The 19786-nt window shown below is 40.0% G+C and overlaps 3 protein-coding genes across 9 annotated transcripts in view; 1 reads left to right on the forward strand and 2 right to left on the reverse strand.

Moving 5' to 3' along the window:
• Positions 1–19786, reverse strand: part of rai2 (retinoic acid induced 2) — a 113589-nt gene that overhangs the window by 5895 nt on the left and 87908 nt on the right. The gene's annotated exons all lie outside the window — the stretch shown is intronic.
• On the forward strand, positions 932–7352 carry LOC141768486 (retinoschisin-like). The gene is made up of 7 exons (XM_074636810.1): positions 932–1043; positions 1332–1357; positions 1441–1684; positions 5345–5486; positions 5564–5759; positions 6522–6678; positions 7130–7352. Exons 1-6 carry the CDS (start codon positions 989–991, stop codon positions 6672–6674), a joined length of 816 nt encoding a protein of 271 aa, XP_074492911.1. The 5' UTR covers positions 932–988; the 3' UTR covers positions 6675–6678; positions 7130–7352.
• The window catches only part of LOC141768476 (cyclin-dependent kinase-like 5), a 56610-nt gene continuing 46340 nt past the window's right edge, over positions 9517–19786 (reverse strand). For 3 of the 7 annotated variants that reach the window (XM_074636793.1, XM_074636788.1, XM_074636791.1), the window contains 5 exons: positions 18729–18834; positions 18440–18545; positions 17059–17181; positions 13819–13977; positions 9517–12972 (listed from right to left, as the gene is read on the reverse strand). In XM_074636793.1, coding sequence (XP_074492894.1) covers positions 12613–12972; positions 13819–13977; positions 17059–17181; positions 18440–18545; positions 18729–18834 — 854 coding nt within the window. In that variant the 3' untranslated portion in view covers positions 9517–12612. Of the gene's footprint in view, positions 12973–13818; positions 13978–17058; positions 17182–18439; positions 18546–18728; positions 18853–19786 lie in introns of all 7 variants that reach the window. The other 4 variants (XM_074636787.1, XM_074636792.1, XM_074636789.1 and 1 more) reach the window with 2 other exon arrangements.

Consider the following 19786-nt stretch of genomic DNA (forward strand, 5'->3'; position numbering starts at 1 on the left):
GGCTGGTATACACGTCAATCAAAACACAATCAAATCATCAGCTGAATGCTTAAATTTGACTTTAATTAAGGTAAAATAAAATGAAATGAAACAAAATAATATTAAATTAAATTAAATTAAATTAAATTAAATTAAATTAAATTAAATTAAAATTAAATTAAATTAAATAAAATAAATAATGGAATAACCAAGATGCCAAATAGTGTGTTTGATATGGTGGACAACATTACAAATAATATTAAATAAATAAAAAAACAAAAAAATAAAATAAATACAAAATTAAAAAATGTTAAATATTACAAATAAAAAATAAAAAATAAAAAAATTACAAAAATAAATTTAATTGTTGTTGTTTTTTTCATTTTATTTTTTCTGTAGCTGCTTGCCAATTTTGTATTGATTAGTACACGGACATTTGTGATTATATATATATATTTTTTTACTCTATTGGTGATCTATCAATTTGTAACCCCACCCTATATAATTTTGCTTAAATACCAATAACAAAATTGATCACAAAAAAAATATTTAATTTAATTAAAAAATATATATTAAAATAATAATTAAAAAAATTATAATAGAAAGTAAAAATTAAATTAAAATTTAAAAATTTAAAATTTAAAATTAATTCACATAATAAACAACAACAACACAAACAGAAATAAACAAAAAGAAATACAATTTTGTGCAAGACTAAAAAATGTAAATATTAAAATGGGCTCATTTGTGATTGCTGTGAATTGATTCTTTGCCCAGTCTAACATGTCATCCATCAAACATATGAGCAGGTTGTAATGTTGACAGGAGAAAGACTCATGATTTATTCACCACAGGTGCAGTACAATAGACAAGCCTATAGGGAGCTGTCTAAGGGCCAATAAACCTTATTAGATGAGGCCATCGCAGGCCTGTGGATTACAGTAATCCTGGTCCACTACAGCGTTGAGTATCACGCACTCATCTCATTCCAGCACGGCTGAAGAGGAAGATGGAGGTCACTGCTCGATGTGCTGCTGTGCTCTTCCTCCTGCTTCTATCTCACGGTAAGACACTGAGCAGCATGAGAGATATTATTAAATAAAAAACAGGAACAAACTCACTGCTCTACCTTGGTTGTAGTGACTTTTTGTATCCATTGTTTGAGATAGTTAAAACTTATTAATTTTCTTCAATTCAGGTTTCTACTGGTGACATCCTGCAGAATAATTCATTATAAATTAGTTTGTGTTAATTTGAGTTTATTTCCTGTTTAGTTCTGTAAAAGGTGGTTTTAGCTTTCAAATTTACTTTCATCTGCTTCTACATTTCATGCATCCATCGCTGTGGTTCAGCCCTGATCGCTGTCCACTCACAGGAGGTAAGAGCCAAATAATAATAAACCAAACCACCTGAAAAATGTGATGTGAACTCTGGATTAACTGGTCTCTGTGTGTCCTCCAGGAGGAGGAGGCCGTCCAGGAGGAGGCCGTCCAGGAGGAGGCCGTCCAGGAGGAGGATCAGCTGCAGCTGCAGGAGGAGGAGCAGCAGGTGATCGAGACGTGGACATCGAACATCAAAACCTGCAGCTGTGACTGTGAGTCTGGTGATTCACCCGTACGTGTCCCCACTGACGTCCCAAGGGTCTCGCCCACCTCGCTGCTGCCGCCGTCGTCACCTCAGGGTCACTCGCTGAACTGCATGCCAGGTGAGGAACTCACATGACCTGGGTTGACCTGTAGTCTGTTTCACTAAGGAGGATGTCGGATGTCTGTTAAAAACCAGGACAGGAAGTTATTTTAAAAAAGGCGATAATTGGAATACACCTTTTTTAGGGGTTCCAGGGGGTGTAGGAGGAGATAGCAGGTCAACAGTAGATGTCATATAGAAGTGGTGTACATCATCTGAAAACTGGAACCTGAAGATTAATTTGAGAAGCAGCTCAGCACTGTGTCAAGCTCTTGTAGTCATAATATATGATGTCCATCCCCATGCTCTATTATGTCTCATAAGTTTTTGCAGCAATTTTTGGGTTGATACCATTTGTTACACAGGTTTGGTGCTAAATTTACTTTACACTGGAGAATTGATAACAAATGATCAATAATCCCTCCAAAGTACCACATTAAGACACCAAGACCTTGAGGAACACCATAGAAAAAGACATGCTGTGATTTGGGATCAAAAACTTTTGACGTTTTGGAGATTTCTGCAAGAATTGGCATTTTTTGGCGATTGGATGGCGAGCACTTAACTGTTCAGAAACCCTCTTATTGTTAATCTAGCTAGGAAAGCCATCCATCCTCTGAATGCTCTAGGTCTCTAGTTTGATCCATCCATCCTCTGAATGCTCTAGGTCTCTAGTTTGATCCATCCATCCTCTGAATGCTCTAGGTCTCTAGTCTGATCCATCCATCCTCTGAATGCTCTAGGTCTCTAGTTTGATCCATCCATCCTTTGAATGCTCTAGGTCTCTAGTTTGATCCATCCATCCTCTGACTGCTCTAGGTCTCTAGTTTGATCCATCCATCCTCTGAATGCTCTAGGTCTCTAGTTTGATCCATCCATCCTCTGAATGCTCTAGGTCTCTAGTTTGATCTATCCATCCTCTGAATGCTCTAGGTCTCTAGTTTGATCCATCCATCCTCTGAATGCTATAGGTCTCTAGTTTGATCCATCCATCATCTGAATGCTCTAGGTCTCTAGTTTGATCCATCCATCCTCTGAATGCTCTAGGTCTCTGGTTTGATCCATCCATCCTCTGAATGCTCTAGGTCTCTGGTTTGATCCATCTATCCTCTGAATGCTCTAGGTCTCTAGTCTGATCCATCTATCCTCTGAATGCTCTAGGTCTCTAGTTTGATCCATCCATCCTCTGAATGCTCTAGGTCTCTAGTCTGATCCATCCATCCTCTGAATGCTCTAGGTCTCTAGTCTGATCCATCCATCCTCTGAATGCTCTAGGTCTCTAGTTTGTGGCTGTAAAGTTTCATGAGGCTGTGATTATCCTAGAGGTCACCACAGGTCATTTTATACAGGGAGGTCAATGAAATGTCTCCTATGGGGACTAACATCATCACACATGAATACAGTTGGGCTCGTTGGATCCACACGAGTCTCAGCTTTACAGTGAGACCCAATTTTTGGAATTCAAGACTGTTTAGGGACCCCAGTATGCAGAAATATTCAGATACACCATTTTAGAACAGGATACAATAACATATTTATACTGCACTCAGAGGTCATTGGACCCCTTTGAAAATGGCCATGCAAGTTTTGCCTCGCCAAAACTTTGGATCATTATTTAACCTCCTTCTTGACAAGCTAACATGACATGGTTGGTACCGATGGATTCCTGAGGTTTTCTGGTTTCATATGATACCAGTATCTTCACTCTAGCTTTAAGTCTGAGCCTGCTATGATGGCCTGGATCACTGGCGATCCTGCAGGTCTCAGAGGGTTGGTTATTATTTTTTAGGGGTGCTTGAGCAAACCCTTAAAAAGAGTCTTAAATAACCCCCGCTTTCACTTTAAGTTAAACGGGCTTGGATCTGTTCTAAAAAACAGTTTGGGGGTTTAAGAACAACTGTGAGGAAGAGGCCTGGAACAGATAATCTCATTACCTGTGCAGGAATGTGATGAGCAGATTAACGAGCCCAAAATAGGTCGTGGCCTTCAGTAATAGCGTGATGCTGGACGAAGCAGCGCACATCAGAGGATGTCCCTTCTTCCACCCATCTTCTTCTTCTTCTTACTCTACCTTATCACGCAATCCTCTGTCGTATCACGTCTTAGTGTAAACTAGATCAGTGGTTCCCAACCTGGGGTCCACGTATTTAGTAGCAAAATCAAATTAAATATTCGATCCATATTTGTTGGCGTTTAGCCTTTTTAAAAACATTTTCACTGCGGTAAAATTGCTCTACCGCTTCAAGCATACATGGAGGCCTGCATCTGTATTAACGGGGCGGTTTAGCAGCAGCATAAATTACATTTATTTAACCAGAATAACCAAAACGTTATTTTGGCTCTAACGCTATATTATAGTAAATTATTATACGGCTGATTGGTCAATCACGGCGATCTACGGTCTGTTATTTCTTTTTATGCATCTAGTGGTGCGGTTGCAGATTGCAACCAACTGAGTACCCCTCCGCTCACTCCTCCCTTTCCAAGACTGCGGTAACGTGAGCCGCCGAGTGCAAAACTGCGGTAACGCCGTTGGCCCTTGACGGCGGCTGGCGGCACCACGGTTTAACACTCTGCGGCTCACGTTACCACAGTTTCACAAGCGTGTCGGAGAACTACGGTGGCCTTCAGGTAACGTAAAAACGCGAAAGACTCTCTCTAGAGGCAGAGTTTGGTTTGTCCGTTCTGGGCTACTGTAGAAACTTGGTGGACCCGCTCCCCATGTAGATATGAAGGACTCGTTCTAAGCTAACGTAAACAATTCTTAGTTTCGGGTGATTATACACTGATGAAAACATAGTTATGAATATAATATTCCATTTCTGCCTCCTTCCTTTAATGGTATTTGATCTACTACAATATTTAAATCATACTCTTGGTATGTAATTCTACAACACTAGACTGCACGTGTAAAACAACAGGGATTAACTGTGAAACATTTTTGTGTCTTAGCGTGATTTCCTGGAAGGTCAAATCCGTTCAGTTTCTGTGGTTTAACGTCACGAGTGTTGACAGAAATTAATGCTGTCTCCTTTTTTTCGGTAGTGATATATTAGAGTTAAAAAAACTTAAACTGAAATTAATTTACGTGCCTTTTTATTTTATTTTTATTCTTTTTTTTTTTTTTTTTAAGATTATGGAAATAGTCACAGGTCGGATTTGAACCCAGGTCGCCACGGTTAGGACTCTGCCATGTTATATTGGTGCTCGCTCTACCAACTGAGCTATCGGGGAGCCCATTTTTGTTAATCTTTTAACTGGAAATATCGTTTCAGTTTAGTTTTTCTTAAAGTCTAAAAGGTGCAGAGTGCAGGATTTGTCGACGTCTAGCAGTGAGGGTACCGATTGCAACCAGCTGAAACTGAGAACTACGGTTGCCGACGCGAAAACGTGAAAACATGAAAGTCTCTCTCTAGAGGCAGAGTTTGGTTTGTCCGTTCTGGGCTACTGTAGAAACATGGCGGCGGGCTCCATGAAGAGGACCCGCTCCCTATGTAGATATAAACGGCTCATTCTAAGCTAACGAAAACACAATGATTCTTATTTCTCAGGTGATTATACACTAAAGAAAACATACTAATTTATATTATATTCCATTTCTGCTGATAAATCCCTCTAAATGCTACACACTGTTCCTTTCACAATCGTACCAATTAAAACGTTGTAATGTCCTCCCCAGAATGCCCGTACCACCGAGCTCTGGGCTTTGAATCTGGATCTGTGTCATCAGACCAGATCAGCTGCTCCAACCAGGACCAGTACGCGGGCTGGTACTCCTCCTGGGTCCCCACCAAGGCTCGCCTTAACAACCAAGGCTTTGGGTACGTCATGACAGCCCACTTATTATTATTACTGTGAAGAACAGAAGCATATACTGTATGTTGATTCTCCGTTATAGGTGTGCGTGGCTCTCCAAGTTCAACGACCAGCACCAGTGGATCCAGATCGACCTGCAGCAGGTGGCCGTGGTGTCTGGCATCCTGACCCAGGGCCGCTGCGACGCTGACGAGTGGATCACTAAATACAGCATCCAGTATCGCACCGTGGAAACCCTCAACTGGATCTATTACAAAGACCAGACAGGAAACAACAGGGTGAGAAGAACACTAAATATAGAATATATACTACAGTATAATAATACTATAATACTACTAAATATAGTAGGCAGTCAATTTTAAATCTCTCATGCAACAAATGAAAAAGTAAATGAATCTTGTCAGACTTTAGAGTAAAGGTCCAGTGTGTAGGATCTGGTGGCAAAGAAGCAAAGAGATGAAACTGGTGTTTTTTGTTTTTTTCTACAACAGCTGCCATTTTGGACTGAAAATGCTTATTATATTTATAATATTTTATTATTCAACACAGGCCATTTCAGTAGAATATGACAATAGAATAGAAATAATGTTGTTATACTTTTGTACGGCTCTTTGTAGGCGGACCTTTTACTGGCCTCGCTTTCAGTCCAAAATGGCGGAAGCGTAGCTCTGCTGCTGGGCGCTGAACAATTGACTTTCACTTCTTTATCAATATACGTTCTTCGCTGGCGGTATCTAGCGGAGATGTGAGGAGATTACAACCAACTGAAGCCTCTCCGGTGTGCGTGATGGAGAGCTAAGTAAGAGTGGCATAAGGCGTTTTGGAGCAGAGTCAGTGTTTAGAGTGTGTGTGAAAGGAAGTGAGTGGTGAAGCAAGAGAGTGGCGGCGACAGGAGCGAGTAACGTTATCGACTCCGGCCTGAGCTGGAAAAGTTAACAGAGTTTGAGGTCCAGGTGCAGGTGAGGTTCAGGTCCTACCCCTTTAAGTGAAAAGACGTGATAATAAAGTGTTTTAGTGAATCTTTACTTTCCACCCCTCAGGTCTTCTACGGGAACTCAGACCGCTCCTCAACGGTCCAGAACCTGCTGCGCCCCCCCATCGTGGCCCGGTACATCCGCCTGCTGCCGCTGGGCTGGCACACCCGCATCGCCATGAGGCTGGAGCTGCTCATGTGCATGAACAAGTGCTCCTGAAGTCTCCATCCGTCCCCATGACGACCTGCCAAAACATCCAGCACTGAAACATCCAGCAGTGGTATGGAGGACAAAGCCTGCCAAAATCAAAAATCAATAAATAAATGACTCAATAGATAAATAAATATGTCATTAAATGTAGTAAAAAATAATATTAGAAATTAATGTAGCCATTAATTAATTGATAAAATGTGACATAAATTTGATATTTCTGTTTCAATTTGCTGCTTTATTTTTTTATGTATTAATTTTTACTAATTTCTAAATTAATTTATATATTTTTCCATTTATTTATCTATGTATGCATTTAATTCATTTATTTTATTTTTTATTTCATATTTATTTTGAAATGTATGTATTTATTTATGTATTTATGCATTTATTTCTGCAATTATTTTCCATTTGCATTTCACTCCTTATTTATTTATGTATTCTTTTCTTTTTACATTTCTTTATGCATTTCTGCCTCATTATGCAAACGAGGGGGCCGTCAGTCAACGTTAAATTAAAATTAAAACAGAAATATAAAGAAATAAAGAAATAAAGAAATGTGTAAAGAAAAGAAAAAAGAAATAAATTATTTTGGGGAAATAAATAAGGGGTGAAATGCAAAGGGAAAATTATGCATAAATAAATAAATGCATAAATAAATACATATATTAAAAAAATTAAATAAAATAAATAAATAAAATAAAATGCATCAATACATTTAAATAAAAGTAAAAAATAAATACATTAAACAGAAGAGTAAATAAATAAGGGAATTTATCCAAAGATAAATAAATAAAGCAGAAATTTAAAACAGAAATATCAATTAGTCACATTTTATCAATTAATTAATTAATGGCTAAATTTATTTTTTATATTATTTTTGGTACATTTAATGACATTTATTTATCTATCGAGTCATTTACTTATTTATTTATTTTTAATTTTGACAGGTTCCATCCTCTAAGTACAACTAAGTACATCTACTCAAGTACTGCACTTAAATACAAATTCGAGGTACTTGTACTTTACTTGAGTATTTCTATTTTCTGTATAACTCCATATAATAGTAAAACACTGACAGGGAACAATCAATACTTTAACTTTAAGTACATTTAGCTGATAATACTTATATACTTTTAGTTCAGTAACATTTTAAATGCAGGACTTTTACTAGTAGCGGAGTATTTTCACAGTGTGGTATTAGTACTTTTACTGCAGTAAATGATCTGAATACTTCTTCCATCACTGGTTATAACCTTCATCTCATCAACACGCCTCAAAGCAAACTAAGTCTGTGAAGGTGAGGCACTATTTCTCTGTCTTAAAGTCTGTATGAATTAAACATTTTAATATGTAAATAAGAGTCAAACACTATAATAATATTAATAATAAAGATTCTACAGGTGAAGACTCAAATCAAATGTTTTATTTGAGATTTACTGTTACATATGTAAACATGAATATTCTAAAACTGTTAAGCATTCATTTGTGGGTTTATGCTCATGTAAATGCTCTGTTGAAAAACAAAACATAAGCAGATAAACACGGACTATGCTACTAATTTGTGTCTGTAATAAAAAGCACAAACGTAATACTTGATTTCATTTAAACAGTTCGATAAACATCTTCTGTTATAAATATTACCAAACAAGTAGTCACACATCAGTATTAATATAATACACGGTGCTCCTTCAGCAAAAAAAACAAACAATAATCCATAGAGAGAGAGAGAGATGTATGAGTGTGTGCACGGTCCTTATACAGATACACAATATATACGATATACGTAATGTCTGGAGCCTCACGCACACACACACTCACACACACACACTGTGCACGTGATGGACGTGAAAGTGAGGAGGAATTTACAGAGTCAATATTGCTGAGCCATACAAAGTGCAACATTAAAAAGCTTCAGGATTCATTTCTGCCAGGCTGCTCTGGTGGCACTTCATCGCAGACAGAAGACGGAGTTACAGTTCAGAGCTTCTGCCTCCACGGTGGAGGTTTAACATAAGCTGCATCCAGAGTGGCTCAGTGTGTGAAATCAGGTAAAGAAATACACCAGAACAGTGACTCCCAACCAGGGTACGTGTAGAGCAGGGGGTACGTGTAGAGCAGGGGGTACGTGTAGAGCAGGGGGTACGTGTAGAGCAGGGGGTACGTGTAGAGCAGGGGGTACGTGTAGAGCAGGGGGTAAGTGTAGAGCAGGGGGTACGTGTAGAGCAGGGGGTAAGTGTAGAGCAGGGGGTACATGTAGAGCAGGGGGTACATGTAGAGCAGGGGGTACGTGTAGAGCAGGGGGTACGTGTAGAGCACGGGGGTACGTGTAGAGCAGGGGGTACGTGTAGAGCAGGGGGTACATGTAGAGCAGGGGGTACGTGTAGAGCACGGGGGTACGTGTAGAGCAGGGGGTACGTGTAGGGCAGGGGGTACGTGTAGAGCAAGGGGTACGTGTATAGCATGGGGTTACGTGTAGAGCAGGGGGTACGTGTATAGCATGGGGTTACGTGTAGAGCAGGGGGTACATGTAGACCAGGGGGTACGTGTAGAGCAGGGGGTAGATGTAGAGCAGGGAGTACATGTAGAGCAGGGGGTACATGTAGACCACGGGGTACGTGTAGAGCAGGGGGTATGTGTAGGGCAGGGGGTACATGTAGAGCAGGGGGTACATGTAGAGCAGGGGGTACATGTAGACCACGGGGTACGTGTAGAGCAGGGGGTATGTGTAGAGCAGGGGGTAGGTGTAGAGCAGGGGGTACATGTAGAGCAGGGGGTACGTGTAGAGCAGGGGGTACATGTAGACCAGGGGGTACGTGTAGAGTATGGGGGTATGCGTAGAGCAGGGGGTACATGTAGAGCAGGGGGGATGCTGGGAATGTAGGACATTGGGAACTTAGGACCCTGGGAACATATGACATTTGAAAACGTAGGACCCTGGGAACGTAGGACAATGGGAACGTTGGACACTGGGAACGTAGGACGCTGGGAGCGTAGAACGCTGGGAACGTAGGACGCTGGGAACGTAGGACATTGGGGACGTAGGACACTAGGAACGTAGGACCCTGGGAACGTAGGACGCTGGGAACGTAGGACCCTGGGAATGTAGAACGCTGGGAACGTAGGACACTAGGAACGTAGGACCCTGGGAACGTAGGACCCTGGGAACGTAGGACGCTGGGAACGTAGGACACTAGGAACATAGGACACTAGGAATGTAGGACACTGGGAACATAGGACACTAGGAACATAGGACACTAGGAACATTGGACGCTAGGAACATAGGACACTGGGAACATAGGACACTAGGAACATAGGACACTGAAAACAGAGGACACTGGAAACATAGGACACTAGGAACATAGGACACTAGGAATGTAGGACGCTGGGAACATAGGACACTAGGAGCATAGGACACTAGGAACATAGGACACTAGGAACATAGGACACTAGGAACATAGGACACTGGGAACATAGGACACTGGGAACATAGGACACTAGGAACATAGGACACTAGGAACATAGGACACTGGGAACATAGGACACTAGGAACATAGGACACTGGGAACATAGGACACTGGGAACATAGGACACTAAGGACACTAGGAACATAGGACACTGGGAACATAGGACACTAAGGACACTAGGAACATAGGACACTAGGAATGTAGGACACTGGGAACATAGGACACTAGGAACATAGGACACTAGTTACATAGGACACTAGGAATGTAGGACACTGGGAACATAGGACACTAGGAACGTAGGACACTGGGAACATAGGACACTAGGAACATAGGACACTAGGAACATAGGACACTAGTTACATAGGACACTAGGAATGTAGGACACTGGGAACATAGGACACTAGGAACATAGGACACTAGTTACATAGGACACTAGGAACGTAGGACACTGGGAACATAGGACACTAGGAACATAGGACACTAGGAACATAGGACACTAGTTACATAGGACACTAGGAATGTAGGACACTGGGAACGTCGGATAATCCGATAATAAAAAGGTTGGGAACCACTGAACTTAAACACCCAGAATGGCTTTTGTCTTCCTGTCGCTGCTGTAAAAATTACTTTGAGGGAATAGTAGGCAGAAATAAAAGTTGTATAAATCAAATTCTTACAGCAGTTATTAACTATATATAATATTTCGGATGTATTTATACATTTATTTTAAGTGATTGAACAAGTAGAACCACTTGGACGTTGCTTATGTGAAACCTTTTAGTAAGAAATGAGCAACAAAAAGACCTTCCTTTAAACCTTTAAACCCTGGTAGTGAGGGACGTCATCATCACATCCTTCAGTATCAACTCAACCCGTTAACTGGTATAAGTAGTATAACTGATCCATAACACTTTCACATTAATACACATTTCAGTAAATAACTTGAGACCCAAAGGATCGTCGGTATCGTCTGTACAAGGAACAGTTATTATTATTATTATTATTATTATTATTATGTGTGTGTGTCCTATTTGAAGTGACTGGTTTTATTGTGTTTAAAATATATATGAAAATGATGATTTACACGTATACTGTGCGTGAGGAGTCAGTGCCTGTATGTTAGTTAGTTAGTTAGTTAGTGCACGTGGTAGTCAGTCAGCATACAGTAGATGCAGTGCTGGGTTATCTCCTACAGAGGGCAACGTAGGGCAGGATTTATGTCTACTTTATGGCACCATAGAGTCTAAAATGGCTGCTTTACAAAAAAAATAATAATAAAAATGAAAATAAAAAATCTAAGTTTAGAATACATTTTTAGAATATTTTTTATTTTAGAAATAAAGAATATCCTAAAAAAAGAACAAATAGATTTTAACGATTGTCAGTGCCGACTCAGAAAAACTGGGTCATTTTACAGGTCCGCACATTTCATGGTAATTAGGTGATTATAATCTTTCAATAATTTGAAATTTCTTTAGAATTACTGCAAAATTACCCCAATATTTACCTCAAAATATCTCAAAAATTACTTTATTATAAACATTATTTATAATGCTCTTCATCGGAGGTGGAAAACAGATGTAACCTGGTAGCTGATGTCATGATTCAGGGAGTTTTTATTAACGAAATTCAAATATTGTTACTTGTTAATTATTATCTATTTATCAGCAGACATGGAAATAAAGCAATTAACTTTGTATTCTTTTCCTGGGAAATGTATTAAATAAAATACCAGCTATTGGGAAAGAACAGAATATAATTATTAAATAATGTTTATAATAAATAATAAAATAATAATAAAAGTCCAGAGTCAAGACAGCCAAACAAAGTCATTTTTGAGGTAAATATTTGGGGTATTTTGTCAGTAATTTCAAAGAAATGTCAAATAGGTTACTTGCTAATTATCACCTAATTACCATGCAACTTGTAAAATGAAGTTGTTACCATAAACTGCACTACAGCTATATGTTCAAGAACGAGACTGCTTTGACTTTGCGTCTGTGACCAGAACGACGGAGCACATCCAGAAGCGAGACGGCTTGGACGACGATCCTGGTGAGATGAACAGAGTTACTGACATTATACCAGATAAAAGTATATTTGTTTAGAATACCTTAAATAGATCTTAAGGAAATACTACGCAGTAAAATGTACTATATTCCTATATTGAGTAGAAACAAAAATACTTACACTTAAAATCTATCTATCCATTTATATATATATATATTTATATATATATTTAATTTGTAATATATTTACTTTATAATACAAATTATAATCAGAATTACAGAAGTAATAATATAAAGTCTATCAAACATGGAAGCTTTAAAAAAAATGAAGACATAAAAAGCTAAAACTGAAGGTTTGGTATCAGTGTGTGTGTGCAGTAAGCAGGTGTACTGTGTTACGTAAGGGGACGTGTAGGAACGACGGAGGGGTGACGGTGGAGTCTGAAGAGAGCTGTAAGGTGACGGAGGACATCACAGAGCCGTCTCTTTCAGGTCGTTGAGGTTTGGCATACGAGACCTGGAGGGGCGTCCGAAGCCGTGCCCGTTCTGGCCTCCCTTGATGCTCATTTGCTCCGGGTAGGGGTTCCCCTCGGGGCGGCCCAGGGCCGACGAGTGCCAGCCGGACTCCAGCTGTCCCGGCAGCGGGTAGGCTGTCTGTCGGCTCTTCAGCTGGGGCGTGCCGACCCCTGAGTGACCCCGGCTCTCCGTGAAACCGCCTTGAGCGGAGGCCGGATTAGGCAGCGGCTGGTAGCGCATGTCAGACTGCGACGTCTGGTTGGAGGACGAGGACGAGAGGTGCAGGAGTTTACGCAGAGACTTCAGTGGTTGACTCTGAAAGGGACAACACACATTATTACAGATGACCCACATACTTAAAGGGACTGTTTGTAACTTTTTAAGTGTATAAATGTACCGGGTCAGGACACATGCGCGCTCGCCATATGCGCGCTCGCGTGTGGCTGGAGTCACTGCTCCTCTGCCTGCTTGCCTTCACTAACACACCGCGTGTTCTCGCTGTCTTGCTCCACCTCTAGACGTGAACGCGCGCTCACTCCACACTGCAGGATAGTTAGTTTAGCTCTGAGAATATCTAGTGAATGTACAGGGGACGTTTGTGCAGAAATAACTGTTGCAGCTCCTCCAGACCAACAGAGGTTTCCCGCTTCTTGTGAAGTGACGGAGCTCCGCAGCGAGAAACGTTACCGTCACCGACCGGGTGCTGGAGTCTCCCTGCTCCCTCCGGCTGCGGTCGGGAGGCGATAACGTTACTCTCTGCGGAGCCCCGCTGCTTCAGCTCCGACCAAAACTGCGGTGTCTCCCTCCGGGTGCAGTCGGGAGGCGATAACGTTTCTCTTCCCGCTTCAGCTGAGGCAGGAAAAGCCAACACTAGGATCAGCATTGATTCATGGAGAGACCTTGGTCTGGTCAGCTAACATTACTGCCAAGCAGCTGAAATATAGAGTGATATTGTGCTTTTAGCTGACGTGTGTTGCCTCACTGTTTTGAGCGATGCTCGTTCATGTCTATTTAGAGCGAGCAAGCGCAAGCAACAGGACGCTGACTTTCGTTGACTTAATGGCCACAGGTGTCGCTGTTAACAAGCAATTCTGAAAGTTACAAACAGTCCCTTTAATTTTAAAACAACATGCATCTATTATTCTTTTCTCTGCGACTCACCGGAGAGTGTGAATCGGACAGCTTCTCAGGCGGCCAGTCCTTGTCCCGGTCTTGGTCCCGGTCTCTGCTCTTGTCCCGGGTCCTGTGGCGGCTGCTGCTCTGGTGACCGGAGGACCTGGAGGACTTCTGGATGACCGTGTCCACACCTTCACTAGGAACCTTTCACACAGCGGGTGTAGATAGATATCATTTAAACTGTCCAAAACTAACAGTGTCAAACATGGTGACCATGGTGGGTCCACACAATGTGAAGGACAACAAGAGACACACAGAACGGGCTTAAAATGTCCTTTAAAGGTTTTATTTTATAGAGATCTATTAAAACCTCAAAAATGTACGACGGCGTATTCGGACCATTGTAGGTAAAAAAAAATACAATTACAGAGCTGGAGGAGAGGGGTAATATTCCAAGAATAAACTCAGAATAACTGAGATTAAAGTCGTAAATTTATGAGAAAATACTCTGATATTCTCTGAGATTAGAGTGGAAAATAAACGAGGAAGAAACACAAATTTACTAGAAAAAAACATTTAAATATTCTCTGAGATTATAAAGTCACAAATTTACGAGAAAAAAACTCAGATATTCTCTTAATCTCAGAGAATATTCAAGTTTTTTTTTCTCGGAAATTTGAAAGTTTTCTTCTTGTAATTTTACCATTTTAATCTCAGCGAATATCAGAGTTTTTTTCTTGTAAATTTGTGATTTTCTTCCCATAAATTTACGAATTTAATCTCGGAGAATATCCAAGTTTTTTTTTTTAGTAAATTTGAGTTCTTTCTCATATATTTACCACTTTATTCCTAGAGAATATCAGAGGTATTTTTATTTATTTTTTGGTAAATTTGTGAATTATTTATCATAAATTTACCACTTTAACAATAAGAGAATATCCACGTTTTTTTCTCTTAAATTTACGACTTTAATCTCGGAAATTCTGAGTTTTTTCTCAAAATATTACCCCATTCTCTCAATTCTGTAATTTTTTTTATTTTATTTTTTTTTTATCTACAATGGCCCGAATACGACGTCGTAAGAAAACATTTGTGTGTGTTGTGTTATCCTTTACACATGTTGATTTAACATGGACATAAATCTTAAGTTACTTTTAGCAATAATTCTTTTAAAGTGCAGTGACTTCATACAAATTAAAAACCATAACATGCATCTGGTGCCAGAAAGCATTCAGCGATCTGAGGAAGAGAAGAGACGACTCCTCTCGTTAATGATTGGATGATTTTAGACGTTTAAAACAATCCGTAATAACGCACCTGAAGCCTCAGTGATTTCAAATGATCTACTCTTTATGCAGCAAACACTATTTTCCACCATCTCGGAGTCTGACTGCCTGATTCCTTCTGGCCAGATTGCATTTATTTGTGCTCTGTCATCAGCGTTAACCCCCTCCCAGCATCTGAGCAGTCTGTCGCATATAAATAAAAATGTGAGGCGAAGAAAGAGCCTCAAACACCTGTTTCATGCTGAAGTCAGTTTAACATGTCAAAATGTGGATGCTTTTATATTTATCAACTCTTTTGGTTCCTTCCTGATCTAAATCAAGTCCGGGGTTAAGATGCACCTCGAGGTGCCGAGAAGTTGATCAAATGCTGCTGTGTGATGTTGGGAAGTGAAGTAAAGTGAAGTAAAGTGAAGTGTAACCAGGCAGCACACAGACTCTTTAAATCACAGGAGCTCAACCAAAGCAGAGCGCTCTCGTTCATCCTCAGCTCTTAACCGCAGACATGCTGTTGTCTGAAATCAGCAGTGACTGATCAGAGTCAAATGGAAACGACCAGCCAGATCCATTCATTGAACTGGAAACACGCCGTTAAAGGGACTCAATGCAAGAATCAAAACTTGCTTGTTAACAGCCCTGCGTTTCATTACATTGAAAACAATCAAATATCAATAATGTGAACATTCAATGTTCCGAGTATCACGGCCGCATTGTCGGGAAAAAAATCTGAGATTTCGAGAATAAAGTCATAATATTACGAGAATAAAGTTATACTATTTCTAGAAAAAAAAAGTTGTAATATTACGAGAATAAACTCATAATTTAATGAGAATAAAGTCATAATATTTCAAGAAAAAATGTCGTAATATTACGAGAATAAAGTCATAACTTAACGAGAAAAAAGTCATAATATTCCGAGAATAAAGTCATAACTTTACGAGAAAAAAAGTTGTAATTACGAGAAAAAAGTTGTAATTTATTGAGAATAAAGTCATACTATTTCAAGAAAAAAAAAGTTGTAATATTACGAGAATAAAGTCATAACTTAACGAGAAAAAAAGTCGTAATATTACAAGAATAAAGTTATAACTTAATGAGAAAGAAAGTTGTATTATTACAAGAATAAAGTCATAACTTAACGAGAAAAAAGTTGTAATATTACGAGAATAAAGTCATAACTTAATGAGAAAGAAAGTTGTAATATTAGGCGAAAAAAAGTCGTAATATAAAGATAACAAAGTCAAAACTTTACGAGAAAAAAGTCATAATATTACGCAAAAAAGTCGTAATTTAATGAGAATAAAGTCATACTAATCAGGGGAAAAAAAGTCATAATAATATGAGAATAAAGTCATAATTGAATGAGAATAAAGTCATACTATTTCAAGAAAAAAAGTCGTAATATTATGAGAATAAAGTCATAACTTTAGGATAATAAAAGTAATTTCCTCCTCCACTAAAGAGTCAGTTTCCTCCATCAGGTCCATGTGGTTCTTTCTTCAGAATAAATGAAGTTTCTTTTCCAGGTCCTGATACTGATGATAATGTGGTGCTGATGAGCTGAAAGATGACTTATTTGGTTATTTGTGAAAGTATAACTTCAACAAGATGCTACACGTTCCTCATTTTCACACTATTTCCCCTCTAAAATAACATGCCAAATTACTACTTTATAATATTATGACTTTATTCTCATAATATTACGACTTTTTTTCTAGTAAAGTTATGACTTTATTCTCTATTTTTCCCCTTTAATGTGGCCCCTAATACTCCGTCGTACTAATTAGACACGTTATTGACTCAGAGTTGAAGAGTTGTACCCTCACAGATGGATCTGACTGGTTTGTGTTCATTATTAGTGAATGAATTTTGTCGCCATTCAACTGAAAAGAAGCGTAAAAGTGAATCAATGGAGCAGTATAGTAGATTATTTGTTGTTAAAGCATGCAGTGTGAGATGGCGTTAGGAGGAGGTGAGTAGGAGAGTGTAAAACAGCGTGTACCATGGGAGAGGACACTACAGGGAGGACTCTCACTGAGGAGCTATGCTTTATGTTATTCTTTGGGCTAAACAGAGGGAAAAGACATTTCTTGATGACGGGAGGCCTTCCCTCGGGGACCTGCATCTGGAATATATAGAGGCACATGACTGGTGGCACAGGGAAACATGGTGCACACGACAACAACAACAACAACAACACGCGATCATATACGTCTGTAATTGTAATTTGATTCTTTGAAGTGTGGTTGTATGAGGTTCTTCTCCATAGTCAGTGTATTACCTACAGTAGATGGAGTTTGAAGCAAAGTCCTGCTGTGGACGGGGCAGCAGCTAAACGGATTTTAGATACCTATAAATATCAATATCAGTTTAAGTGTACGCTATATTTAGAATACTTTCACCGCTTTACCTAGACAGCCCTTTCTGACGGGGAACTGAAGACGTTATCTACTGTATGCTCTCTTCAAAGCCAACAGACTCCATTGAGAAAAACAGTAATTTTACCCGTTAGAACACAGGACATGCTGGTCTACCGCTGCCTCGACAACGACGTCGGTCGGTACTGCGTTATCAGCTGTAACCACCGTATGAGAGCAGTGCAAAGCGGCGGCGATTAGCTAGCCAGTGGAACCCGACAGAGAGACTCACATGCCCTGAAAAGCATGCGCAGCCAGCCCGGCTACGTCAACAAAGCACCGAGAAGCTCTAATTACAACTCACACAGAGGGAGAGAGACTTGAAATGAAAGTCAATTGTTCGTTCCTCTGCAACATCAGCGTCCAGCAGCAGAGCTACGCTTCCGCCATTTTTGACTGAAAGTGACTACCGGACGCCAGTAAAATGTACGCATAAAAAGAGCCGTACAAAAGTAAAACTAAATTATTTCTATTCTATTGTCATATTCTATTGAAAAGGCCTGTGTATAACCAGAAAATATTATAAATATAATGAGTGTTTTCAGTCCAAAATGGCGGCAGTAGAGTTTTGCATCTTTGCGTCTATACTCTTTGACTTCATTCTCTGCTCAGGTAGATATTACTCCTCTATGTCGTTACATAGATAATAGTTGTTTGCTGCTATATTAATGCTCTGAATCCCGTATATATATTTTTTTACGTGTCTAAAATGTGTTTTTCTGCAGCTTAACTTTGCTCCCGTGCTGGTACTCCTGTCTGTTTCTACTAACTCCATCTACTGCAGGTAATACACTGACTATGGAAAAGTACCTCATACAACCACACTGAGAAACACCTGAACTATCCCTTTAAACATTTGAAAAGCAGAGGAGGAGATAGAGTACGTCACAGACGGCTTCACAAACAAGGTCAAGGGACATGTGCATGAAACATCCAGACATCCTCAGAAGAAGACATACGAGTTACCATTTGAGATTTTTTCTTCTTCTTCTTTATTGCTCTGAAGAAACCCTGCTTCTCCTTTTCTTTGGACGGCTCAGAGGGGTTCAGCACCACGGTATCTGGGCCAGTCCTGGAAATAAAACAAAGAGGCTATACTGAGCGTGACGTCACAACTAAAAATGTACCATTCTGTTCAACTCCCCAACGAGACCTGGCATTAAAGCCGCCACCTCATGTGACCATTGTTTCACAGAGCGATGTACAATGAACAGATGTGTGATGTAAGTTAGAGGAGGTATTCTTGATGATTTACCAGGGGTCAAATGTCGGCTGGCGTTTGGAGTGGTTGGTCAGACTGCTGCCGTCCCCGGACAGACCGGAGCCCCGGCTCGAACCCCTGCTGTCATGGAAGGAGTTGTCTGGTCGGGGAGAAGGGACTGTTCAACAAACAACAAAAAGGTTCATTCACATTTTGATGCACAAAATAAACTAATTCTGCTTCTTGTTTTTCAGTCTATACTGGTTTACTATATCAAAGCAAACTGTGGTAGATTAAATACGACGGTGAAAGGGCCCTCGCACCTTCAAGCAAGTCGGGGGTAGTGGCGGAACAGCGGTGGATACCTCCCAAAACCAGAGCTATAAGTCTAATTTGGCATATAAATGACCTCCGGCCTGGACCACCGTCATTGCTGAGGAATTTGGAGCAGATTTGACAAAGTACGCAGAAGTTACAACTTCTTGTTTCACGGCGAATGGTGCAAAATGGCCACCATGCCACGGCAACGCCGTTCAACAAAAAAATCTGGATTTTAATAACTTTTCATCCTTAAGGTCTTAAGATGGTCCTGACCAAATTTGAAGTCGTTCTGATTAAATCTGTAGGAGGAGTTTGTTAAAGTACACAGCCTATAAAACGCCAAAAATGGGCAAAAACAAATAATCGCACATTGAATTAAAAATGGCTGACTTCCTGTTGGGTTTTCGGTATACCTCCAAGAGGCTTTTTTGTGCGTCTCCACATGTTACATCTGTCTGCCAAATTTCATACATGTAGGTGAAACTGGAGCGAGGGAGACGATTTTTCCGAATTTCTAGGGGGCGCTAGTGAGCCATTTTGCAACAGCCAAACCCCGAGACCCTTAAAATAACAAATTTAACACCGCGTCTGATAAGTGTGCCACGTTTAACAACTTTTCAAGCACCTTAAAGTCCTCAAAAATGCGATTCATAATAATAATAATTCCTACAGTTTCAACAGGGCCTTCGCTGGCCCGACGTTGTCGCTCCTAAATATCGATGCCAGGCTCAGAACTCTAGTTTGGGTCAGAATATACAGCAGCTATATGAGAGATGCTGTAAGTGTCTGCT

The sequence above is a fragment of the Sebastes fasciatus genome, chromosome 5 (genome assembly GCF_043250625.1).
Source record: "Sebastes fasciatus isolate fSebFas1 chromosome 5, fSebFas1.pri, whole genome shotgun sequence".
NCBI classification, from domain to species: domain Eukaryota; kingdom Metazoa; phylum Chordata; class Actinopteri; order Perciformes; family Sebastidae; genus Sebastes; species Sebastes fasciatus.